General features: G+C 42.6%; 1 protein-coding gene and 1 pseudogene across 2 annotated transcripts in view; one reads left to right on the top strand and one right to left on the bottom strand.

Annotated features, from left to right (window-relative positions):
• Nucleotides 1–15837, top strand: part of tsga10 (testis specific, 10) — an 86500-nt gene extending 70663 nt beyond the window's left edge. For both annotated transcript variants that reach the window (XM_080197562.1, XM_080197561.1), the window contains exons 14-17: nucleotides 2949–3151; nucleotides 6649–6753; nucleotides 9163–9309; nucleotides 15450–15837. In XM_080197562.1, the coding sequence (XP_080053688.1) occupies nucleotides 2949–3151; nucleotides 6649–6753; nucleotides 9163–9309; nucleotides 15450–15474 (480 nt within the window). In that variant the 3' untranslated portion in view covers nucleotides 15475–15837. The remainder of the gene's footprint in view (nucleotides 1–2948; nucleotides 3152–6648; nucleotides 6754–9162; nucleotides 9310–15449) is intronic.
• LOC145349471 (protein transport protein Sec61 subunit gamma pseudogene) lies at nucleotides 7497–9143 on the bottom strand (annotated as a pseudogene).
• Nucleotides 15838–27872: the final 12035 nt, after the last annotated feature.

A 27872-nucleotide genomic window follows, 5' to 3' on the forward strand; every position in this document is an offset into this window, starting at 1 on the left:
TTCTATGTTAGTGATGCTTTAATTTTGTCAGTGTCGCTCGTGAACAATAGTCAGAAATGGGCCTGATATGCAAAGTTCTTTCTCAGGTTATCTGCAAAATCTGGAGCAGGTTACATATTTGTATTGTTGTCATTTTACCAACTAATCTGTTGGAATGCAGTTAGTTTAATTGCTGTCAACCTGAAATTTATCTTTTATAGAAATAAAAGCTTCAGTGTTTACAGGGAAGTGGGGATGGTGTGGGTGAGGCCTAAACCAGCCAAAGATCCGGCCTGGATCACAGAAATCTGACTGACCTTAACATTTTGTAGGCCCATTTTCTGTCGGCCAACTGGCTGACGGGTAGGATAGTTCACGCGCAGTAGGAGTCCACAGCCGGGGACTACTGTGGATATTGCCCAGTATTTGGTGGGATTAAGGGCCATGATTAGGAGGCTTCCTTGAGGAGCCTGTGTGGAAACTCCTGCTCCCTCTGGCCTGTGAACAGTGCTGAAAGAGACCCTAACACTGGGCACACATTAGAGCTCACCTCCTGTTTCCCAAACCATGGGAAACACGCACAGCAACAACAAATGTGGGAACCAATTTTAATTGTCCAATTAAACACCACCCCTCCTCCCACTCCATGGCATGACACTTAGATATTCCAACATCCACAGCTGTACAAAAGGCAGCAATGAGTACACCGTGGATTGGAGGGGGGGGTCACATATTTCACTTTTTAACTTTACTCCTCTCACCTTCCTGCCTGTCATGGGGAGGTTAATATTGAGGCCAGTTGTCCACTGTTCACATGCATTAATTAATTGTTCATTTTGAAGTTTGCATAGAAAAATCTGCCTCTTTTTAAGCTTGGTTTGGCCAAATATATGATAGCAAAAAGGCAATGGCATTATAGAATCAAAGTTTACTGCATAGTCTCCCAGCAGTTCCAGTTTCTGTGGAACATTCCAAAGCAACTCTGATATCATGAATCAACTTAGCTCTGTGAAATTGGCCTGGATTTTCCTTCAAAAAATTGCAAATCAGTAGTGTTGCTCAAAGGGAAATGGGACAATGCCTGCTCTTAAAACTAGCCACTCTTTTACTCCTGTTCTGTGCCTTTGCCCTCACTTCTCAGTGCCACTCATATTAGCTGCTCCACAAATTGTAAGTCTTGATAAGAATAGTGATGCGTGGGGCTCCAGCCAATTTTCTTCTGCTGCTGCTTTAGCCTACTCTCCCTTCATCAAAGCCTTCAAATACACGTTCATCCAGAGTCCATCGAAAAAGTATTTCAGGATTTTTTTTCCCGTTAGAATCATAGAATCCCTACAGTGCAGAAGGAGGCCATTCGACCTATCAAATCTGCATCCACCACAACCCTACCCAGGCCCTATCCTCATAGCCCCAGATATTTACCCTACTAATCCCCCTGACACTAGGGTAAATTTAGCATGGCCAATCCACCTAACCCACATATCTTTGGAATGTGGGAGGAAATAGGAGCACCTGGAGGAAACCCATGCAGACACAGGGAGAATGTGCAAACTCCACACAGCCAGTGGCCCAAGCCAGGAATCGAACTCGGGTTCCTGGCGCTGTGAGGAGCAGTGCTAACCACTGTGCCACCATTTTGTTTCCCTCTTAGGAGCTTATATGCCTTTGAAATAACTCCTCATTGCAGACAGCATGGGGATAGTGTTTTTCTGCCTGGCAGTGATGCTGTGCATCTTGTAGAACAGACCATCTTGCATACATTGCTGACCCAATCAAGGAAAGAAGTTCAGGAAATGGTAGGGTTGGTCTGGGACAGAAATTTTGCCATATTGATCGATTTCCAGTGGTGATACCAACCATTAATTCCATACAGTTAAAATAGGCATTTTTATTACAATTTTGTGTTTAATAATTATTGTTTTCATTGGAAAGACAGAGGCTGAGGGGAGACCTGATGGAGATTTACAAAATTATGAGAGGATGGTAGATAGTCAGAGGCTTTTTCCCACGGTTGAAGTGTCAATTACAAGGGAAATGTGTGTGGGGAGGTTTTTCATACAGAGAATGGTGAATGCCTGGAAGGCTGGAGGAGATGGTGGAAGCAGGCACATTAGCAACATTTAAGAAGCATCTGGATGGGTACATGAATAGGGTAGAAATAGTGGGATACTGACCCAGTAAGAGCAGCAGGTTTTTTTAATTTTAGTTAGGGCATCATGATTGGCACAGACTTGGAGTGCTGAAGGCCCTGTTCCTGTGCCCTACTATCCTTTCTTCTAATACCTTGGCTTACCAGATTTTCTCTCCCCTCTCATGTTTCATTGTACCTTTCTCATTTTCTTTCATTTTTCTTACATTAGTTTTACTTTATGCCTATTAAATGCATGCTAGGGAAAGGTATCAAAAGAATTTGCTGGACTGAATTGAATTTTTCTTATCCTTGAGTTTTTTTGTGTTTTCACTTTGTACGTTTTCCTTGCTCCCTTCAACCTCTCCATCTATTTTGAAGATTGAAGAAATTGGCACCTTGCCTGCTGACAGCTAACTCAAATTACCAATTACCTCTTAAAGTGAGATTCAGATTTGTTACATGTTAATCTGTGAACTTCAGTGTTAGATTGGTTATCAGTTCTGACATCTATAGCCCTACAAAACTCGCCCAAAGTGCATTAAGGGCTAATTTCAGAAAGCTTGTACTGAAAATAGCATCCACAAAGGAAACTTTGTTAGCTGCTATCATCTTTAGTAAGGCTGCTCATGGATCAAACGTGCTTTTATCCTATTTCAATAGGTGGTTTAACCTATAATGGAGAGAATTTTTAATGGAGAGTAAACTCTATTTTCTACCATAACTCAAACATTTAGAATTTCAACTTTTAGCCAAAATTGTAAAATAGCCACCTTGTTCACTGAGCGTATAGTATCTTGCTTTTCAAACAATGCAATGGTTTTTACTTTGTTTCTATAAGGTCCTGAGTGAGCTTGAATCAGCCCGTTCTGAAATTGAACTCTTAAGAAACCAGCTTTCAAGTGAGAGAACTTCAATAAAAAATCTGGAATCTTTGTTGGCATCTAATCGGGAGAAAAAGTTCCAAAGCCAAATGGTCACTCAAGAGAAAGAAACTGAAATTCAGCTCTTTAAAGATAAGCTTTCCTTAGCTGACAGCAAACTGTAAGTACTGCATTCATATGTGTTTTACGCTGATAATCTGCATTCGTAACAGGTGAACTTTTGAGAATTGGAAGCCTTTTTAATAACATGAATCTCCCTGATATGCTTCTCAACTTATTAATCAGTTCATGCTACTATATGATTAGTTCAGTGAAAGAAGCGATCTGGACAATATCAGACATGTTGGCCTGGGTACCACTGAGGTTGGAGTGTGAGAGCACAGGCTAGCTTAGCACTAAATATTTGAAAGGTAAAATGGTTAATATTCTGTTGACTATCTTTGGGGATCAGGAGGCAAAATCACAAGGGAGGGAATTTTCCTGTTCTGCTGCCGTGGGAATTGTAGCGGATGGGAGATGGAAAATCCTGGTTTTGGGGTGAATGTAGCCAGAAAATTCCACTCAGTGTTTATTGGTAATTTGAGTTAGCTGTCAGCAGGCTAGGTGCCAATTTCTTCAATCTTCAAAATAGATGGAGAGGTTGAAGGGATCAAGGAAAACGTACAAAGTTGAAAACACAAAAAACTCAAGGATAAGAAAAATTCAATTCAGTCCAGCAAACTCCTTTGGTACCTTTCCCTAGCATGCATTTAATAGGCATAAAGTAAAACTAATGTAAGAAAAATGAAAGAAAATGAGAAAGGTATAATGAAACATGAGAGGGGAGAGAAAATCTGGTAAGCCAAGGTATTAGAAAAAAGGATAGTAGAGCACAGGAACAGGGCCTTCAGCACTCCAAGCCTGTGCCAATCATGATTATTTAGCCCATCGTGCCTGTGAGGCCCTGAAACGATAGTCACTGAGCCCCGTATCCTTGACTTTCTCTGATCTTGACCCATATCCTTGGCTTTCTCCAATTTAACTGTTTCTTTCAAAATACTTATCGCTCATTTAGCAATAACAAACAAAATACTGGTGTCTTAATGCTTTTGGTATAGCTAAAATCAGAGACTTGTTGCTAAGGCATTGCCATAGCCAATCAGAGGCACTTTGCCAACCAATCAGCACCCTTTTCTCCTGTAATTTACATTGTTGTGATTGTTTGAAATTTGATATTCTTGCATTTGTCCTGATGAGTGCAAGATTAAAAGCTTTGGCAGCATGTCTCTCTTCTCAGCAATATTCAAATTCCATACTACCAAGTGAATGTTTCGCTGGTGATAGTTGGCAACAAGAGAGCATAAACTTATCAAAGAACATACGTTTTCTGTGCACCTCTATAAAATCTCTATTTAATTTATTTTGTCTGAATGAAACATGCCCAAATTTCTCTATTAATGGAATCTTGTGGAGACCTCTTCCTAAGAAAAATAAGTAAGGTCATGAAAGAAAGAACATGCTTAATAGCACCTTATCAGATTTCTCAAATATTCTAAACACTTTATGCAATGAGTTACTTGCAGATGTTATTATGTATTCAAATACAGCAACACTTATTTTAATTAAACTCTTCGCATTTAAATAGCACCTTTAAAATGTCCCAAGACACCTAATTGGATTGTAATCGGACAAAATTGACACCAAACCAAAGAATGAGTTATTACAATGGGTGACTAAATACCTGGTTGGTGGAAGAGGCAGGTTTTGAGGAGCATCTTAAAGTTGGAGAGACATGGAAGTTTGGGGAGGAAATTCTTGTTAAGACCTAGATGGCTGAAAGCAGGAATACCAGTGGAGGGGTAAAAGAAGTGGAAAATGCACATGAGGTCAATGTTGAATGGGATCATGAAGGGTTTGGGAGCTCAAACAGGTTATTGAGATGAGGTGGTGGACACAGGACCATTAAAGAAGGATTTTAGCACAAGATTGGTGACAGTGGTAAGTCTAGCAAGTGATGAGTGAACTAGACTTTAGTGTAGGCTAGAATCATGGCATCAAAGTTTTGATAAGTTGATATTTATTTGGAGGTGGAAGATGGTAGGTCAACCAAGAGAGCATTTGAATAGTTGAGAATAGGATGAGGGTTTCAGCAGCAGATGGGTTGGGGCTGCAGTGATGATGGGTGATACAGAAGTGGAAATTACAGCTTTTGTGATGGAAAATGTATGGGGTTAGAAATTCAGCTCAGGGTCATTGCTGTTTCTAGCCACAGTTCAAGTTTTTTTAATGCTATTTTTGGTTGCTACCTCACAGTAACTGAACAAATCAAACATCAGATTCAATTTCATTACTGGTGTTTCAACACCTTTAATGCATTACCTACATACATCAATCTTTTATTCTGTCTGTCACTCCTTTTTAAATACAAGCTTGGCCACTTTAGTTTTCAAAGTAAGGATATATTTTTGCTTGTCAATGTTTTTCAGTTCTTTTCTGAAATTGCAACTCTGCTTGTGAACGACTCCTTTAGCAAGTGGGCTGTCTTTATCTTGGAACCTGGGCAGTAAGTCATTCAACTCATCACAATGATCTCAATTCTCCTACCTCCAGGGCATTCAAGCATATGCATTTTCCAGCAGAAGTCATTGATAAGAACCTCAGTGATTTAATTTCTTCTCACCCAACCAACTACCCAAATTTGTTGACACCAGTTGTCCTGCCTTACTACTCTGCAAACCAGGAAATGCACCAGACACCAGAAATAAATATTATCAGTGGATTTTGTACTGCACCATGCCATGAGAGGAAACTTAAACAAATGTTTAAGTGCTTAACAGTGCGTTTGCCAATCAGGACTAAAATTAAATCCTCTGAAATGAGTAAATGCAGATATAGCTCCCATTTGTCACAAAATATTCATAGCCTTAGTCTTCTGATCCATTGGGAAGGTTTAATCATTAAATAAAAATTAAGATGCTGCTGATCATAACATAAGACCAGATATCTACCACCACGTCCGCCACAGAATCGCCTGAGCGAAGCTGTAAAATCCCGCTGCTGGTATCATCAGTGTAACTGATCTTCTCCAACCTAAGTAAATGGGGACAAATTTTCATGACACCTTCCACTGAGTCTGTGACATTCTCGGTGGTATATTTATCTTGTGGACCATTGTACATCTACCTATTTGACATTACTGAGACAAAGAGTAGTGCTTCAGCATCTCTGTGACACTAAAGGTGGACAAGCCATCAGTTCAGCAAGTGGGAAACATGTAGAGTATATACCATTTATCTTACGAGCACTGATAATCAGGTCTGTGCAAATTAATTGCTGTATTGATTCATTTGAAATTATTGTGACTGTACTTGACCACATAAACATACATTGAGTTTTCATTGAATAACACATTATATCAAGTCATTAAACGTGCTTTCCAATATCTGAGTAGATGGAGAGAATGGTTTATCAGTGCAAGAAAACAAGAAGAAACTGGCCTACTCACAATTGGGTAATTCATTCCCTGTTTCTCTTTCTACAGCAGGTGTTCTGACTTTGGACAGTACAATTGTAAACACTGTGGTAGTAAATATCCTGATGAACATATCCTCAAGGATTCCAGGCTTTGTTCTGAAAGCCATGCCCGTGGCTTATAATATTTAATATTATGTTTGGCAGGGCATCTCAATCCCGTGAAATTTCCCAGCTGAGGAGCAAGGCATCAATGCTTGAAACAGAGTTAGATATGGCGAAGCGTCAGTTAGGCACTGAGCGATTTGAAAGGCAAGTGTATGTTTTTTTTGCACTCTTACAATGGTTTCTCCCTCATCTCTTTATGCTGCTGTTGGAATTACTTGGCCTGCACATTAAACAACGCTACGTTGTTCAGTTCAGCCAGATTTCACTCCCTAGCTGCCACAGTTTCTTATAGATGGGCACTCGCTTGGATGTAGTAGGTATGTGCATAGAGTACATATAGCATTTTAAAGTACAGAAGAATGTAGGGCATCCAATTTATTTCACTTAAGAGATAATTGAATGTACTCACTAGCACAAGGACATGGTTGTGGTGTGGATCAAGCACTTAATTAAATATAGCTAGGGTATGCCTCAAAGGGTTGCGTTTTCTGATTGTCCTCTCACCAACCCCACATTCCGTTATTAATTTTAATGGACAGGAAAACAGAGGGCAAGTAATTACTAAAGTGGAAAATTCTTATCAACTAGTCCCCAGTCAACACAAATCCTAACAAGAAGAATAATGAAAACCCTATTAAAGGAGCAAATATAACATATGGAAACCAAACATATGCGAAGTAGCATGGGATTCCATGCTTCATTCTCAAAAGGGAAAGCTTTGCTTAATCAATGAGTTCTTGAAAAGGTAATGGAGAGAGGAGATGGTTTTTTTTATATAATTCCAAATGAGCCTGTTATTGATTTTATAAAGCATAAAATGTAGAAATGTTCCTTCTCATCTTTTGATCTTCATCCCTATCCTCACTGCATGAGGTCAGTTGGAAGTCTTAACCACCAACAATAATGTTATTAATGGGGATGTGAATGAGCTTTACAAAGAAACTGATGAATCCCATAATGGCAAATCCAATTGCTGTTGTCATGGCAATCTTCTGAAACTATTTCCTGTCAGGCTTTGTGTGTCTTTTCACAAGTCTGATTGAATCCTTTACAAACTGATGACTGGGTTCCACAAAATTCATTACTTGATCCACTGTGTTCTCTTTTCTGTCAAAGAGAGTAGATGAGGGTTAATGCAGTAGATGTAATTTATCTAGATTTCTAAAAGTCCTTTAATAAGATGCCATTTAATAGACTAATGAATAATGTCAGCCCATACAGAGTCAAGGGACAAGTAGCAGAACTAATAGCTCGCTGACTGCAAAACAGAAAGCAAAGAGTAGGTAGGGGTAAAATGCAGTTATTCAAGAGTGGCAGAAAGTTTACAACAGGGTTTCACAAGAACAATGCTGGAAACACTGCTCCCCAAAAAGTGATTTAGATTTTGGAATCAAATTACTAAACCTGCTGATGATACCAAATTGGTAGGCAGGAGAAGGAACAGGGGGCTAGTCAACACTGAGGAGGAGGACTACAGCAAGTTAAGGGGCATTAATAAACTTGCAGAATGGGAAAATCATTGGCAAATTAATTTCAGTATAACCATGTGCGAGGTATTACATTTTTGATATTGAAAATAAAGAGGTTGTATAATACTTGGAAAATAAGAATCTAACTGGGGTAAGGGACCATAGGAATCTGGGAGAACAAGAACACTAAAAGTGCGAGTTTCAGGTTTAAAATCACAATAAGAGTACTTTAATTTATTGCCAGCAGGATAGAATTTAAAAATAGAGGAAGTTAGCATAACTTGAACCTTGGTTAGACCATGCATGGATAGAGTTCTGGTCACCACAGCTGTAGAGAGGCAGCTAACAAGATTTAGAAGGACGATATTGGAACTGTGAGGTACCCATCAGGATAAGATGGACAAGCTGGATCTTCTTTACTCTTGAAAAGAGAAGGCCAAGAGGGAACTTAATAGAGGTATTTAAAATTATGAAAGATTTTGAGAGTGGAGATGCAGATTAAGGATTTCCTCTCTTGGGGAAGATCAAAATTAGAGGCCACCAATATTATTTAGTTGCCAAAAAAAATCAAATGGAAGAAACTTATTTATCTGGAGTAAGTGCTGAGAATATGAAACTTTCGAGTACAGGAGTGGTTGAGGTGTGGATAATAGTTTAGCTGCATTTAAAGGGAGGCTATATAAGCACATCATGAAGAAGGAGTAGAGGTTTATCCTGATAGCTGGATGAGGAAGTCTGGGAGGAGGCTTGAGGGAAGTATAAATGCCTGCAAGGGACTGGTTATGCTGAATGACCTGTTTCTGTGCTGGGTAATGCATGTAATTTTATGTGTAGCCTGCTGGGGGTGCTAAGTTCTAAGGCTATCACCTTGAGCAGTTCAGTACCTCCACAATGGAACATTGCTGTGTGGCTTCCAATATATTTGGTAACGGGAATATAACCCATTAAAGTGTGAGTTAATTATGACTTGTGTTGAACTTCACTGCTTTTTGTATAAATCTGAAGTGAGATGATAGTGTACCTGAAGCATTCAGTTTTGTGCTTTTGTTTGCTAATTAAAAGCATTCCAAATGTATTTTTACAGAGAATGTGCTGTACAGGAGCTTCGGCGACATGGCCCCTCTTACCGTAATACGTCCCCACCTCAACCCTCCCTAAGTCCAGTTTCACACTCACCGGAACGTTCTAGCCGTCGGTCTCCAGATTGTACCCTAAACAGATCACTGAACAGGTATCTTTGCTGTAAACATTCATTGATGTAACTTAACGGTGTAACTTAATTAAGCTAAAAATTCTCAGGAATCCAAAGACAATTCTTACTTGATCTACTCAAGTTATATGTACAACAAGTAATCGTAGACATCAGTAAAATAGCTGAGAGAATTCCATTGACTCATAAGAAAGTAACTTTTTGAGATGAGTGGGCTATCAGTTCACTTAGCCAAACCATTCTCCTCTTGGGTTCCTTATACTTGTACACAACTGTTAGATTTGGGTTGAAGTTTTTTGTATACTGCAGGCAGGATTTTGCCCGTTGTTGGCAGCTATTACTGGGTGCATAATGTTTAAGAAGAAAAATCAAGCAGGCACTCTTTTGTGCTGTCTACAGGATACCGAGATGGACTCCTGTAGGGTCCTCTAAATGCCACTGCATCCATTTTGCTACTTTTAAAATGATGTTTTTACACAGAAGGTGTGATGACATAGAGTAATTAGGACACACACTGAGGCCTAATGGCGCATCAAATTGCTTCACCGCTATTATGTCATGTCAGTTGGAAATTGGGATATTTCTTTCTGTATTCTTCCTGAGTAACAATGGAAACTTGCTCCTAACATTTGTCATAAGTCTCTATTTTGCTGTTTATATTAGCATCTGTTTACTTGTTATCCAGGGTGCGTTAGCTTTTGATGCTCTACCTTCTTCCTCCAAAGGAATAAGCTTAATTTATTCCTGAACAGTCGCTCTGTTGAATGTCCCCCCATTGATCTGTTACTACTTTACCCCGGAATTGTCACTTCCAAAATTTTCTTCCTCATTAGTGGAACGTTTCTGCCATTGATATTTTCTGGTCCCTTTCCATAATTATGTAAAACTGAGTACAAAACCTTCACGAATACAAAAAACAGCTGAAAATCTGTAACGATAGATGAAAATGCTGGAAATTCTTAGCAGATCTGGTGGCATCTTTGGAGAGAAAACCAGAGTAACTGGGTGGAATTTTCCTGTTCAGAGGCTATTTGCAGTGGCAGATGATTCTAGTGCCACCTCTCCTGCTGGCCAGAATGGCAGGATCTGCACCAGATTCTGCGCTTGGAACTTAATTATGCTCCGACACGTTCCCCAGTGAGTCAGACCATAAAATCATGGGATCCCTACAGTACAGAAAAAGACCATCTGGCCCATCAAGTCTGCACTGACTCAGCATCTCATACCGACCAACTATCCCCCTTTCCCTGCCCTATCCCCATAACCCCGTGCATTTACCATGGCTAATCACCTAACCTGCACATCTCAGGACTGTGGGAGGAAACTCACTCAGATATTGGGAGAACCATAAGATGTAGGCCATTTGGCCCATCGGATTTTCTCCACTATTCAACAAGATCATAGCTGATCTGATGATAATCCTCAGCTCTACTTTCCTGACTTATTGCCGTGTTAGGGTGTGAGATCAGAAACCCCAAGATATATTATGAAGTTAGAAAAGACCTCAATTGTTTGCTATTTTGGCATGAATACGAGAATATGATCTTTCACTCCACACGCAATTTTACTGACAAACTGGGAAGCTTTATGAAAACAAACTTTATTTAACAACGCAGTTTAACTAGGTTGATTGACAGTCATGTGATTTATGGGAGGCGCTAAGCTTGCAGGAAACACAATGGGTAGAATTTTATGACCTCATTGCGCATGTTTTGCAGCAGGAAAATGTCATAAAATCGGACGTAAGGTGACTGGTGGGAATGGTACCCGTTTTCATGCTCATTCCCGTCTTATCACAGAAAAAAATTGACGCGATCGGGAGTTCACCCAAAATGGGCAAGATGTCAATTTACATGCTTTTGCATTCACCATAATGTCATTAGCGATCTTCACTCCCAATCGTCCCAGCTCACCTGCTTTACCACCTCATTTGTCGCAGCCAGATCGGTTTGGAAAGCACCCTCTGTAAATGTCAGATTCTGGCGCTTGATCATTGAGGGTGCGCGAGGAGGTAAGTCTCTGCATTCAAACTGCTCTGTGCTGCTCAGGGGTTGTTTTGTAGCAGACAAGTTACATTTCAGGTCAGGAGGGCCTGTGAGTGTGTAGGGGGTTAGGGAGCTGTTGTTGATTATGGAGTCCAATCTCAGACACTCAGCATGGACCTGGGTCTGAGCGCTGACCTCGTGTCTTAGGGATATTTCTGGGTCCTAATGCAGGCAGCAGCAAGCACCTTTGCAGGTGGGGGATGTGCTGAAAACTCTTTGAAGTGGCAGTGCTGCAGCCTCAGGACTTGTCAAGCTGCACTACCTGTGGTTACTACTGCACTGGTTCTGGGTATGTGTTAGTGGGTGAATGGGGGACTGTGTTGCTGGGGGCTGTTTTGGGAGGGAATTGGGAGTGTGTGTTGCTGGACTGGGGGCGAGCAGAGATCTTTTAACTCTCCATCTGTCTCTCCTCTGCCCAAACGCCACCCCCTTCACATTGACGAGGTGGCTTTTGCGATGCAACCCATTGATTTGCTGTTCTTTTGGTTGCTGAGGAGGAGGAGCAAGAGGATGAATTGCTTGCAGAGGAGGCCCAGACATTACCATTCTCAGGAGAAGAGGGAGACGACCGTAAGAGGCAGGATGTGGCTGCCGTTTGCACCAAGAGGATGGGGCAGGAGAAGGACAGAGTGGACACCCTGGCAGTTCTGCACGAGTGTCCTCCAAGCAAATGATGGGCATCATATGCTGCCGACAGCTTCAGCTCTGAAAATGCAGCACCTGTGCCAGGGCTTGCCCTGTCAGGGCACAAGGGGGAGGCACCCACTCCCAGTGACTGTGAAAGTGATGGCTGCCTTAAACGTTTATGCCACCAGTTCCTTCCAGACTGCCAGTGGAGACCTCTGTGGCATTTCCCAACCATCTGTCCACAAATGCGTCAAGGAGTCACGAATACCCTGTATGCGCAGGCCAGTCAGTATATTACAATTGACCTGAGCCAGGCCCAGCTGGAATCCCAGGCTGCAGGATTTGCAGCCATCATGGGAATGCCATATAGGTAGGGGGATAGGGACTGCACCCATGTCGCCTTCAGGGCCTTGGTGAAGAATCCAGGAAAATTCATGAACAGAAAGAGCTTCCATTCAATAAATCTGCAATTGGTGTGTGATCATCAGCTGAACGTCATGCATGTCTGTGCCAGACACCCCGGCAGGATGCATGGCGGCTTCATAGTGAAGAGTTTGGATACCCTGGAGGTCTTTGAGAAGGTACCCAGACTGCAGGGTCAGCTTGTCGGGGTCATGGGGTTACCCACTTTAGACTTGGCTAATGATGCCTGTGCAGAGGCCTGAGCCTGATGTGGAGACCCAATATAATGTGGCCATGTTGCCACCCGTTCAATAGTGGAGCGGTGCATAGGACTCCTCAAAGTGCAGTTCAGGTGCCTGGACCACTCTGGTTGGGCCCTCCAATATAGTCCCATGATATCATCCTGCGTTGTGGTGGTATGCTGCGCCCTGCACAACCTGGCGCAGCAGCGAGGAGGCCTTCTTGAGGAGGAGGAGAACATGGAGGCTAACCAGCCGGGTGTCACTGAGGAGAAGCTTGTCCAGCAGAAGGAGGAGGAGGATGATGACGAGTAACATCACCCAGGTGCTGGAGGGCTAGTGGCAGCAGGGATCAGGCATGCAAGAATGATGAGGGAGGCCGTGATCCCCACATGCTTTGGTCACTAGGCCTGTGTTGCCACACATGGGTTTCATTTCCTGGACTCCTACAATCTCCTACAACACTGTAACACCAGAGTGGTGGGTCTGGGTACACTGTGTTAGCAAATTTCTGTGGCAGACAGGAGGGTGATGACAACTTGCTATGCGCCACTGTAATAAGCTAGTCTGACTTCCACCTGAGCTTCACATGTATGCTGGCATCTGGGCCCATGTCTGGGTGGTGGGTAAGGGAGCACTAAATCCCCGTGCAGGGCCCCAGGGCAGGTGAGGTGGGAGGAATCTCTCGTGGGTTCTGGGGATACCATGGCAGATGCTATAAATTGCTGCCAATGCATGCCACCCGCTGTAGCCAGTGAATTATTTGAGCGCCTTGATTTTCTCAGTAGCAGTGCATTGAGGGGCCTCCCCAACTGACATCAATGTGCAGGGTCCCTCTGGCGACTGTCGGGGTGAATGCATCCCTGTTAGAGGCTAATTAGAGACAAGTTAGTCACAGGAATGGGGTGAAATAATATTTATTGTTGCCAATAAGTGTTTTCCAAATGAGTGATAATATAAAAACACACGAGCATGAAACTTTAAAATGCCTACATATTCTATCTATCTAGTGATGCCCTTCACCTGTGCCATCTTAGTGTCGCTACAACTTCTTAACCTTATGTGGCTTACCACTACGTCTTGGTGTCTCCCTAAGATGTACATTGGAGGTGGTGGTGGCTATCTGCCTACCATGCCCTGTGGCCTGTTATGCCCTTGGCGAGTATCCTATAGAGGTCCTGGACCTTGAGGACCCTGGCTGGCTTCCAGGTATCAAGTATGTATCCATGACACCCTTTTCAACCCGCTGCCTCTGAGATATCCCAGTGTCATGAAGCAGAGAGTCAGGAGGTGTAGCTGCAGCCACCGTCTCCTGGGTGGAAGGCCCCTGAATGCCATGAGCCATTTTTCCTCCCTCGGGGTTCCTGTGGCCCCTGGGTTACTCCATGGGATGGCGGTGCCTTCTGCAGAAGCTCTGGCATCACCCGGCACTGCCAGTCCTGGAGGACCACCTGCGTTCTAGCCATGGTGGTCGAGCCCTCTGTGATGGCCACCTGAGTTGAGGGCCACCTGTCAATGACAGCAGCAAGTGCCCTCTGAGACTGGGTAATGTTTTGCAGCCCCTCAGCCATGACCCTCTGCATCTGGGCCACGTTCTTAAAGACTGCAGGAATAGCCCGCTGCGTCTCAGCGCTGTCCCATTGGGTCTCCTGCAAGCTCTCGAACCTCTCAGCTATGGGCTGCTGAATCTTGAGAAACCTGATGAGGCCCCCAGTTGTGGGCTGCTCTGACTACACCACCTGTTTGGGTACACTGAGGGAGAAATTAGTATGGCCAATGCACCTAACCAGCATGTCTTTCAGACTGTGGGAGGAAACCAGAGCACCTGGAGGAAACCCACAGAGACACGGACAGAATGTGCAGACTCTGCACAGACAGTGAGCCAAGCTGGGAATCAAACCCATGTTCCTGGTGTTGTGCTAACCACTGTGCCACTGCGCCGCATGTATAGAAGTAGTTGAGGTGATGGTGGTGATGACTTGCATTCTCATCACAGCCTTGGTGGTAAAATGGAATAAAATCAAAAACCTAATTATAAGTAACTTATCTTTGTGTCATGTTAACACTAAGCAACAAACTTATTTCAGCGTCAACACTTTTTCAGTTATTACTGGTTCCTTTGTCATGTGAACAGCCTCTTCTCATTTGCTGACATGTGTCAACATTTAAAAACAAACGCTCAAGGCCCAAAATGTATTTTTCTAATGATTTTCCTTTTGCAATAACTGTGTGGAATTTGTGCCCATCTGAAACAAACCTGATCAAAAACTGATTGTTTTGAATGGCTATTAACACGTCTTTTATTCTGTTTTATTCATTTATTCCAGGCTACAAGGACCACTGTGAGGTGTTACAGAGACCAGACTTTTTTTAACACGCTCATTGCAGTGACAGAAACTTGATATTGCAATGAAGAATAAATATTGCACAAAAATGACATTGGGTATCAAAATGCAATTAATACTTGTGGAAATTATAAGGGGCCAGCAGTCATTTAGGTTGATTTAGCTCATGGGACCTATATGCATCTCCAATCCTGCAAATCTGCTTGGTATGACCACAGCCCCTCATTCTAGATTGTTTGTGCCTGTGGTTCATTAAGTGATTGAGAAGAAATCTTTGGATTTATTTACAATATATATGAGCCTACTGGTTCACTCCTTGCCCATTTCTGCAATATGTGCTCCTATCGTTCACATGTTGAGCTATTGCTGAACTTGAATCCCAGTAGGTTTTTGGCTGCATCAGCCTGTCACTTTGTTGTGTGGAATGTGCATAGTTTTAAAAAAAAGAAAAAGCAATGACTTCTTAGTTACTTTAAATTGGATTTATTCTTGTTTCCATCCAGGGCATCATCTTTGAAAGAGTTTTGATTGTGTGAAGGTTTATCTCCACAGTCATTTGGAAAAGGAGTATGAATCTTTGAGACTTTCAAGAGGAAGATCTTTCATTTCAATACAAGTGAATTCTGTTTTATCAATTTTCTTTGAACGCATTAATGAAGTACTTTCATCTTATATGCCAGAGAATTTTACCTTGCCCACATCTTTTGCTTTACCTGCTTGGGAATTTAAAGTGCAAAGAGATGCAACTTTTAATGAGCATTTCATCCAATGTCACATAATCTATAGACATTTCTATGTCTTGTGCTGTAGCTCAATGTTTTAAACCAGTATCATTAACTGAACGTAAACACATGCAGTTAAATGTTGCCAATAAATCCATTGAAAGACGAATCACTTGTACAGTGTTTTATATAGCCACTGTTATAAACTGCACTGGAAGAAAGAAACCTACTCTTTATAAGCTAATTTCAGAAGGGTTGCAATCAATTGCATTCATTTACCTTGAAGTGTACAAATACACTTTCATGCCTGAAGTTTATGCTGTGTTGTCAATCATTTATTAAGTACAGGTTTTTAAGCAATGCAGAATCTGAAGCAAAATCCATGGTGGAATTCCTAATTTGCCACATTCTTCACCATGTCTGCTCATTAAGCAAGCAGTGGGATTTGTGGATCATATTTTAGACTCTATAATTAAACCACTGCTCTGTTTAGGCTGCAATGAAAAATAATTGGGGCACAACCTAACAGCTAATGCATTTCCATAATAGATCCTAAAACTGTTATGTTGGCTCAAGAAAAGGCTATGCCACAAATCCAGAACATCACTTATTCACTTCCAATGTGGAAGCAGATAATCCAGCTCAAACTAGCCAGATGAAAGTTTTGTTTGTGCTGGCTGTGTAAGTGTACTAATCAAAATGAGTTTGGGAGTCCCAGCACAAAAATAATTTGATAGGGATTTTCATCCCGGGTTGGGTGCCCACCAGAGTCAGGAGATTTTCCAACTCAATGTACCCGACCTTTTAAAAATGTCCACCTGCTGTTTGGATTTTTGCTCAGAGGGGTGGGCTGGAATGTGAATCGGGGTGAATGACCTCAGAACGAATGTGGATGTGGTTAGGTGTAGAGTGGGCTGGGCACAACGACTGCGCAAATATGTTTTTTAAACACCCCTCCAACCCTTATCCTCACCTCACGCGTTCCCTGTGCCCCATCCATGTCAACCTGTGCCACCTCATGGTCTTTCATAGCCCCTATGGCAGCTTAATACCAACTCATGCTCCCTATGAACCATCCTTCAGTCTTACTCTCCATGTCTCTCCATGTCAACTCATGGAGAGTTGATACTTCCAATGAGTTTGTGCTTAAAAAGTGGATAATCATGTTTAATTCTGACAATCCCAAAGGGCATCTTACCTCTCCCAAAGATGTACCTGGACATCATCCTAAGGAGTACCTTGCCTTTTCAAAGGAGTGTATTCTGACTATCCAAAGAAACCACCACATTCAGACCCTGGTCTGCTGTGCATGTTCCAGGATTCACGCAGCCAGGGTTCAGAAATTGGAAGTCACCAGTGATTTAAGTAGCCAGCTGCCTCTGTGATTCTTGCATGTGGGAATCCCGGTCCAATTCCAATCCTGTCCCCATGATGATGGGAAATTCCAGGTTTGGGGGCAGGACTTAGAAAACTCAGCCATTTCAGGGATTTTTGCCATGACAGACTCTTCACCATCATGGTAAAAATCTGGGTCGTTTATACTCTTGTGATCCGAGGAATAGCAGTGATGGGAAATAGAAATCTCATATTGGTAGAGTAGCCTGGGGTGGTCTCTTAACGCAAGGACGAGACGCATTAGGATTATTTTACAATAAATAGTATCCCTGAAGTGGGAGCCTTTGAAACTTTTCACAAATGCTGGAGCATTCCACTTCACAACACACATTAAGAAAATGAGAAATTGACCCAACTCTACAGGACAAATTAATGCAATTTTTAAAAATTCCTTGACTCTCAGGAATGATACAAGGTATTACAGGCAATAAATAAAATGTGCACAATATTTGTTATAATCTGGTCATTTCTTTTTCTGTAGAATACTCCCTAGACTTGCCTTCACGCCTCTGAGCCATTGTCAATTGATTGGAATATTTTCTTGCTTCCATGTATACCTACAAGTTTGTTTTTTTTTAAAGAAAGCAATTATGTTGTTTTAAAAGTTTAACTTTGAACTTGTGGACACTGCAACTCACTTCTACAGTCTTAAGCCATTTTGAGGTCATTTTTAGGACCTTGGAGCAGTTTGAGAAGAGAAGGTAGGCCATATGGTGTGTCATGATATAAAAAGAATGGATGCTTGCAAGCCTCCGAACCATTTCAGGACTTGAGGTGGCAAAATGACCACGAAATTGAAGTTGTTTGTACGTGACATGTTCCCTAATGCTACTGGTTTGATTTTCCTCTTTTGAATGCTTGTAATTCACATGAATGTGTTCTCTGCTTTTGTTTTTGCTTCTAACCTGCTATTTTTACAGTTCCAGCTCTGACACAAGGTTGACTTGAAATGTTGGGCATGATTTTCCTGCGGTGCTACACCAGTCAAGTAGTGTAGTGGGGTGAGAAATTTAAGCAGGAGGCCAAAAAGGGGAATTGCTACCAACCAGACTGACTTCCCATCCTCCATAAACTTCAGTTCATCCAAGGCTGTGTGGTTCATATCCTAACCTGCATAATCCTGCATCTCCATCTCTGACATTTTACCTATCCCCAACTCCCTCCATCTCACTGACCACCATAATTCAGCTGTAGCATGCCCCGAACTCTGGAATTCCCTATCTTCGTAGTCTTCTAAGAACCTCCTTAAAATGTGCTACTTTGACCAAACATTAGTCCTTCTTTAATCCTTTAGGACTGAATTGAGGTGGAACTTCTTCACCCAAAGAGTTGTGAATCTGTGGAATTCCCTGCCCTGTGAAGCAGTTGAGGCCCCCTTGTTAAATGTTTTTAAGGCAAAGATAGATACATTTTTTAACAGTAAAAGAATTAAGGGTTATGGTGAGTGGGCAGGTAAGTGGAGCTGAGTCCACGAGAAGATCAGCCATGATCCTATTGAATGGCAGAGCAGGCTCGAGGGGTCAGATGGTCTACTTCTGCTCCTAGTTCTTATGTTCTTAAAAGCAAAATACTGCAGTTGCTGGAATCTGAAACAAAAACAGAAAATGCTGGAAAATCTTAGCAGTTCTAAGAGCATCTGTGGAGAGACAATAGAGCCAAAGTTTCGAGTCTGGATTACTTTTTGTCAGATTTTCGTCAGTATTTAGTTTTGTCCAACATTGCCTGATTTAGTATCTACGGAGCATCTTTTCCTGTTCCTTTTGAGGATGTTATATTAGTGCAAGTTGCTTGATTTATTAGGATCTCTGATGACAACAATTAGTTATGAACATCAGGGACCAGACACTGCATAGAAAATCTTTGGTTCAATTTTTTTTAAAAAGTCGGCAACAAAACATAACCTCATTCTTCCACTTTTGTGCACACATTTCTTGTTTTTATAAGCCTGACCATAATATTCTGAATCCTCCTGTGCCTTAAACCCTTAATACAAGTAGCTATAAGAATATAAGAAATAGGAGCAGGAGTAGGCCATCTAGCCCCTCGAGCCTGCCCCGCCATTCAATAAGATCATGGCTGATCTGAAGTGGCTCAGTTCCACTTTCCAGCTTTCTCCCCATAACCCTTAATTCCCTTGCCTACCAAAAGCCTATCTACCCGCGTCTTAAATATATTTAGCGAGGTAGCCTCCACCACTTCAACGGGCAGAGAATTCCAGAGATTCACCACCCTTTGAGTGAAGAAGTTCCTCCTCAACTCCGTTCTAAACTACCCTTATCTTAAGGCTGTGCCCTCTAGTCCTGCTGTCCCTTCTGAGCGGGAAGAACCTCTCCACCTCATCCATCCCCTTCATCATCTTATATGTCTCAATAAGATGCCTCCTCATCCTTTAAACTCCAACGAGTACAAGCCCAGTCTATTCAGCCTCTCTTCATAGCTCAACCCCCTCAACTCCGGTATCAGCCTAGTGAACCTCCTCTGCACTCCCTCCAAGGCCAAAATATCCTTGCGCAAGTGCGGTGACCAAAACTGCACACAGTACTCCAGCTGCAGCCTCACCAGTGCCCTGTACAGTTGCAGCAAGATCTCCCTACTTTTATATTCAATCCCTCTCGCTATGAAGGCCAGCATCCCATTTGCCTTCCTGACCACCTGCTGCACCTGTAGGCTGGGTTTTTGCGACTCATGCACAAGGACCCCCAGGTCCCCCTGCACCGTAGCATGCTGCAGCTTTTCGCCCTTTAAGTAGTAGTCCTTCCTACTATTATTCCTGCCAAAGTGGATAACCGCACACTTGCCAACATTGTATTCCATCTGCCAGGTCCTCGCCCACTCGCTCAGCCTATCTAGATCCCTCTGCAGACTTTCTACACCCTCCGCACAATTTGCTTTTCCACTTTGTGTCATCAGCAAATTTCGACACCTTACACTCAGCTCCCTCCTCCAGATCATCTATATAAATGGTAAATAGCTGAGGCCCCAGCACCGATCCCTGGGGCACTCCACTAGTCACCAACCTCCAATCTGAATAGCACCCATTGACACCTACTCTCTGCCTCCTATTTGACAGCCAATCCTCTATCCATGCTAACACCTTACCCCCAACTCCATGCCCCCAACCTTCTGTAACAACCTTTTGTGCAGCACCTTATCAAATGCTTTCTGAAAATCGAGAAACACCACATCCCCCGGTTCCCCTCCGTCCACCGCACTAGACACATCCTCATAGAATTCCAATAAATTTGTCAGACACGACTTCCCCTTAACGAATCCGTGCTGCTTCTGCTCTATCAAACAATTCTTCTCAAGATGCTTCACTATTTCTTCTTTGATGACGGATTCAAGCATTTTTCCTACAACAGATGTTAAACTAACCGGCCTATAATTCCCTGCCTTTTGCCTGCTACCCTTTTTAAACAGCGGCGTAACATTAGCTGTTTTCCAATCTTCTGGTACTTCCCCGGAATCCAGCGAGGTTTGGAAAATAATCACTAAGGCATCCACTATCACCTCCGCCATTTCCTTCAGAACCCTGGGATGCATTCCATCCGGTCCTGGGGACTTGTCCACCATCAGTCCCACTAGTCTGTCGAGCACTACCTCTCTAGTGACAATGATCTCATTCAGGCCCTCAACTCCTACCATCCTTCTATCTTTAATACCCAGCAAACTATTCGCGTCGTCCTCCGTGAAGACCGAAGCAAAAAACTTATTCAAGGCCTCAGCCATTTCTTCGTCCCCCACCATTAAATCCCCCCTCTCATTCTCTAAGGGTCCAACATTCACCCTAGCCAGCCTCCTCCTCTTTATATATTTATAAAAATTCTCACTATCCTTTTTTATATTTAGCGCTAGCTTAGATTCATAGCCTATCCTTCCTTTCTTTATCAACTTCTTCGTCATTCTTTGTTGTTTTTTAAACCTCTCCCAATCCTCTACTCGCCCACTACTTTTAGCCACTCTAAATGCATCAGTTTTTAATTTAATACTCTCCTTTATGTCCTTAGTTATCCACGGCTGCTTATCTCTTCTCCTACGATCCTTCTTTACCATTGGAATAAATTTCTGCTGAGCACCAAAAAAGATCTCCTTAAAGATCCTCCACTGTTCCTCAGCAGTCCTACCGCCCAATCTGTGCCCCCAATCTACATTCGCCAATTCCTCTCTCATCCTATCGTACTCCCCTCTGTTCAAACAAAGGACACAGGTCCAGGATCCTACTTTCTCATCCTCTATAGATGCTCTAGTATAAAGTTTTTGTGCTCAGTTTATCTCTTGCCTTTAATAATTTTGCAAATAGCTCTCTCCTCCCCTGCCTGGTGATCCTATGAATAATCTTTGATCTTCCTCCATCATTCTCAGCTAATGCCATAGGAGAGGGTATATATTCAATATGTCAAATTGTGAACTTTATTTATTTCCACTGTTGAAGCATAGCTGATGTGGAACTATGAGTTCAGAGTTCATAGGAAATCATAGAAACCCTACAATGCAGAAAGAGGCCATTCAGTTCATCGAGTCTGCACAAACTTTGTTTTTTTTTATTCACTCATGGGACATGGATATTGCTGGCTGGCTAGCGTTTATTGCCTATCCCTAGTTGCCTGAGGCAGTTGAGAGTCAACCACTGTGTTGTTGTTCTAGAATCACATGTAGGCTAGACCGGGTATGGATTGCAGATATACTTCCATAAAGACTGTTCAAAAGAGCTTCCTACCCAGACCCTATCCCCATAACCTCACACATTCACCCTGCTAATCCCCCTAACCTACACATCTTGTTTAGCATGGCCAATCCACTTAACCTGCACATCCTTGGAGTGTGAATGGAAACCCACACAGACACAGGGAGAGCGTGCAAACTCCACACAGTCAACAAAGGCTGGAATCAAACCCAAGTCCCTGACGTTGTGAAGCAGCAGTGCCACTGTGCCGCTCATAAGTTAAAAATATTCTTGTCTCCTTCCATGCAATTTTTGTCTACATAAAATTTGGCCATTACAGTTTCATAAGTGAAGTATTTTGCTTCCTGTTGTTTTATTTGTTAATATCTGCTATCTGGAAAGAGGCTGATATGGAGCATAAACCCCCAACATAGAGCATTTGGGCAGAATGGCCTGGCTTTGTGTCATGCTTCTTTCACTTGGTATGCAGAGCATAATATTTGAAAATGCTGCAATGTTTGTTCCAATGGTCTGGTTTTAACTTAAAAAGTTTACATTTTTACATGAACAGAACAATCTATTTCTGTAAATTTGATGCTATTAGAAGTATTAGACCCATGCTTAAGCTTAAATAATTGATGCTACTTTATCTGTGTACTGTTGAGTTGTATTTTGTACTTCTAAAATTAAAATCTCTGACATGTTACTAATTTGGTAACCCTTGAGCACATTTTCTTAATTTAATCTGCCCAACATAATGAAGTGTATAATTTTTTGCCCAGTGTTTTTGCAGAAGCTATTTTCTTTTCTAATTCCAACAGAAAGATGTTAAGAGAAAAAGGAGAGGTTGGGGAACCAGAGAAGTCTAGGGAGAGACTGAGAGCCGAATTGATTAAAGACATGGCCCACAATGGGGTGAAGGAAGGGGGAGATACATGGGTGGGTGGGTAAAGTTGGAAGAATGCAGTACTTGGGGATGATGGAGGAGGATACAGTGACAGGAAGGAGTGAGATCATGAATGGATTTGAACTCCTGGATAAGAATTTTAAATTTCCAGACTTGGAACAGATGTTGGTGAGTGAACACACAGTTATGGGTGAATGAAACTCAGCAAGGGCTAGGATACAAGCATCAAGGTTTTAGAAAAAGTCATGGTAAAGAGTTTCATCAGCAAATGGACTGAGCCCAGGGCAGAGATTAATAATGTTACTGAGGTAGGAGTAGTAGGTCTTTGTGGTAGGGGTGATATGGAGCCAGAAGCTCAGCTTGGGGCTCAACGAGGACACTGGGGTAACGAAGAACCAACTTCAAACTGGGATTGTGCTAAGGGCAATTGGTGGCGAGGGTCCACAGTTGGGTGACAAGTTTTGAGTTTTATGGATACAGCCCTTCCAATGTGTGACATTGCAGACCAATGTTGGTTGGATGTTGTGCAAACAGCACAATGCACAGTGGCACCGTGGTTAGCATTGCTGCCTCACAGCGCCAGGAACCTGGGTTTGATCTCTGGCTTGGGTCACTGTGCAGAGTCTCCATGTTCTCCCCGTGTCTGTGTGGGTTTCCTCTTGGTGCTCTAGTTTTCTACCACAGTCTGAAAGACATGCTGGTTAGGTGCATTGGACATGTTAAATTCTCCCTCAATGTACCCAAACAGGGGTGCTGGAGTGTGGCAACTACACAGCAGGTCAGGCTGTGTTTCTGGAAAGAGAAACAGTGTTAACTATTCAGGTTGATGACTTTCCTCAGAACATAGTCAAGAACTTTAGAGGGAAAAGAGGTTGGCAGTGGGGTAATAGTTTGCAGGGACAGGGATTGATGGTAATTGATATTTTGAGGATGGTTTTGAAATGGAGGAGCACACTGCGATAGGCCTGAGAACTGTTTACAATATCAACTTGCTCGGTGGGTGGCGGGCGGGTGCTGTTAGACGGTAAAAGAAATTGGATGGCCAGCAGTCTCGGAAATATGATGAAGAAAATGGCAGACAAATGAACTCAAGGGGGCAGAGTTGAGAACAAAGAACAAAGAACAACCCAGCACGGGAAACAGACCCTTCGGCCCAACAAGCCCGCACCGCCGCATCACCCTACACCTATTCTACCCTGCGTATCTACAAATAGAACCCCTGACTTAGCCAGATTCAGGGGAGAATAGTGTCAATTTGGTAAAACCAATCAGCCTAAGAGCACATCTTTGGGGTGTGGGAGGAAACCGGAGCACCCGGAGGAAACCCACGCAACCACAGGGAGAATGCACAAACTCCCACAGACACAGGCCCAAATCCATGTATCTGCACAGCTAGCAGTGCTAGTCACCGAGCTGTTGCGGCGCCCGTCTACCGGTCCAGGATCAAGCACACACACCGACACGAAGTACTAGGCCACTCCCGGAACCTCCAGGAGCAGCCTACGCACGACCCACCGTGTGCATGCCCCTCGTTTGACAACGAGGTGGACCTCCACCTGCGGAGTGAAAAGACAAAAACGTTAATCACAAGCCTGCCTTTCCGGTGTCTCCCGAGGTTCTAACCCTTATTCAATAACCCCTACCATAACCCTCCATCCTCGTTTCACTCATGTGCCTATCTAACTGAACCTTAAACGAGTCCAACGTTCCCGCCTCCACCACCCCACTCGGTAGCGCGTTCCATACCCCCACTACTCTCTGCGTAAAGAACCTTCCTCTCATATCCAAATTATACCTCTCCCTCCTCACCCTTAAATCATGTCCTCTTGTATTCGTAACCAATCTAGGGAGCAGTCTCTCACTATTGACCCTGTCTATTCCCTTCAGTATCTTATATACCTCTATCATGTCACCCCTCAATCTCCGTCTTTCCAAAGAGAAAAGTCCCAGTTTCTCCAACCTTTCCTCGTAACCCAACCCCTCCATGCCAGGCAACATCCTGGTAAACCTCCTCTGCACCCTTTCCAGAGACTCCACGTCCTTCCGGTAGTAAGGTGACCAGAACTGGACGCAGTACTCCAAATGCGGTCTAACCAACGTTCTATACAACTGAAGCATTAGACGGCAGCTTTTAAACTCTATACCTCTTCCTATAAAGGCTAGCATTCCATAAGCCTTCCTGACAACATTCTCCACTTGTGTCACAACCTTCAAGGATTTGTGAACCTGCACTCCCAGGTCCCTCTGTGTTTCTATACTCCTAATTTGTCTACCTTTAATCACATAGCTCCTCTCTACATTATTCCTTCCAAAATGCATCACCTCGCATTTGTCAGGATTAAATTCCATCTGCCCAATGCACCAACCTATCTATATCCTGTTGTATCACCTGACAATCCACTTCAGTACCCGCCAACCCTGCCATCTTGGTGTCATCAGCAAACTTGCTGATCACACCACCTACGCTCTCTTCCAAGTCATTCCAAGTCATCTTCCAAGAGAAACTAGAGAAAGATGTAATAAGCAAACTACTTGAACTTTACATTTTAATGAATTCAGTTGCATAACCTGTGTACAAATTTCCCTTTTTCTTTCATTTTTATGTATTTCCCCTTCCTATATAGTGTTACCATTATCTCGTTTAATGCAATAGATGGGGAATAAATTCAGACTATGGACTAATAGTGTCCCGCTCCAGCAACATTTGTCAGCTAATTATGTTTTTTTCTCTGACTTCCCTATTGAAAAGCACTTGGTCTTAATTAAGTATCTCCCAATGACACCATAGGCAAAATTGAAACTCCCTGCGTGAGGCAACCACATATTATCACTGTGTGGCACAACATACAGCAGCATCTACCGTAAGCTGACCTAACATCTAACCTATTCTATTGGGATCACATAAGAACATAAGAACATAAGAAATAGGAGCAGGAGTAGGCCAACTAGCCCTTCGAGCCTGCCCCACCATTCAATAAGATCATGGCTGATCTGTTGTGGCTCAGTTCCACATTCCCGCCCTCTCCCCATAACCCTTAATCCCCTCTCTCATCAAAAACCCATCAACTCGCGTCTTAAAAATATTTAGCGAGGCAGCCTCCACCACTTCAACGGGCAGAGAATTCCAGAGATTCACCACCCTTTGAGTGAAGAAGTTCCTCCTCAACTCTGTCCTAAACCGCCCCCCCTTTATCTTGAGGCTATGCCCCCTAGTCCTACTATCCTTTCTGAGCGGGAAGAGTCTCTCCACCTCTATCCTATCCATCCCATTCATCATCTTATACGTCTCAATGAGATCTCCCCTCATTCTTCTAAACTCTAACGAGTACAAGCCTAGTTTATTCAGCCTCTCCTCATAGCTCAATCCCCTCAACTCCGGTATCAGCCTAGTAAACCTCCTCTGCACTCCCTCCAAGGCTAAAATATCCTTGCGTAAGTACGGCGCCCAAAACTGCACACAGTACTCCAGCTCAACATTTTCACAGCTCAACAGCTCAACACGTCTCAACATTTTCTCTCCGTTACGCAGTGACATAAACAAAATGAAAAACAAAAAGTTGAAATGATGCTTGGTGTTATTTAGGAAGACTAATACATGTACATTCTATATAAATAGAACTTGCTGTGTGTTCCTATTTAACAGAGGCAATAATCCACTGAATTTAAATTGCTAAGCTGATTTATTTTAAATGGATTAATATCTCCAGTAATAAATCGAGAGGATCTTTTGAGTGTTTAAGTGCTTGTAGAATAACATCAACAAATTTCTATCCCACAGTCAATATTTAATTCATAATCTAATGAATGATCACTAAACAAGGGTTCATACAGTAGGTTAATATTTTTGTTTTGTGACTGTGGACAATTCTTATGTTGGATCACAGTTATAGTGGAACCATCCACTTTAAGAATAGCAAACAGTAGGAAAGAATAATAGTCTTTTCTATGTCAGGGAGCCCAAATGTTTGGTCTAAGTGGTTGCTCTGATGTGGGTCTATGTATGGAGAATCAAAGGCTCCATGTCATTGATGGCCCCACTTAATTTAAACAAATCTATCAAGTTGAAAAAAATGAATGGGTTTAAGGCTTTTGAATTGGAATTATCCACCAGAAAACTTAAGCACTAAGAACAATCTTTTTGAAGCCTCTAAGTTCATTATAGTCAAACTCACAGCGGCAGGGTCCTGGGTTCAATTCCAGCCTCAGTTTGTTGTCTGTGTAGAGTTTGCATGTTCTCCCTGTGTCTGCATGGCTTTCCTTCAGGTACTCTGGTTTCCTCCCACACTTCAAAGATGTGTGGTTAAGTTGATTGGCCATGCTAAATTGCCCTTAATGTCAGGGGGATTAGCAGGGTAAATATATGGGGAGAGGGCCTTTGTAGGATTGTTGGTGGTGCAGGTTCAATGGGCCATATGGCCTCCTTCTGCTCTGTAAGGATTCTATGACAACCCACTAAACTTTTAAAAACTCCACATTAAGGTAAGTAAAATCAAGTTATATGGTCTCTGAAAAGCTGAGCATATCTCTACCCAATCTGGTGATGGGTTCTGAAAAGGGCAGCAAGCCCTAATTGCCGTATTCCAGCTCACAGGGTGTTTATTTAAGCAAATTGCCTGACTCTAAATGGTGGCAGCCAATCAGGAAGAGCAAAACAGGCTTATCAGATCCCTGTTATAGTTTGATAAGGTTCTCTTTTTCCATCTTTCCTCATCGGCAAACTATTCCCCTCCATACATCCTGAATGGAAGGAGGAAAATCCATAGTCTTTAGTACATTCTCTCTTCCACCTTCTTCCATTGAGAAAAAGATGCAAAAGTCTGAGGTCATGTACCAGCCAACACAAGAACAGATTCTTCCCTGCAGCCATCAGAGTTTTGAATGGACCAACCTCGCATTAAGTTGACCTTTCTTTACACCTAGCTATGACTGTAACACTACATTCCACACTCTCTCCTTCTCTATGAATAATATGCTTTGTCTGTATTGTGTGCAACAAACAATGCTTTGCACTGTATACTAATACGTATGACAATAATAAATCAAATTAAATCAAATCAAACATGCCTACCTTATCCCAGGTCTCCAGTTCATGTATATCTCTCTCTAAATGATTATGTCCAATCTCACTTGTTGCCCATCCTCTGTCCTACAGTCAGCATTGATTGGGACCTCTTCTCAACTGTCAATATGTCGTGACATTACAATGTGTCTTAGTATCTGTGTTTCCTATGTCAATTTT

The sequence above is a fragment of the Carcharhinus amblyrhynchos genome, chromosome 10 (genome assembly GCF_965287045.1).
Source record: "Carcharhinus amblyrhynchos chromosome 10, sCarAmb.v2.hapA, whole genome shotgun sequence".
Classification (NCBI taxonomy): Eukaryota; Metazoa; Chordata; class Chondrichthyes; order Carcharhiniformes; family Carcharhinidae; genus Carcharhinus; species Carcharhinus amblyrhynchos.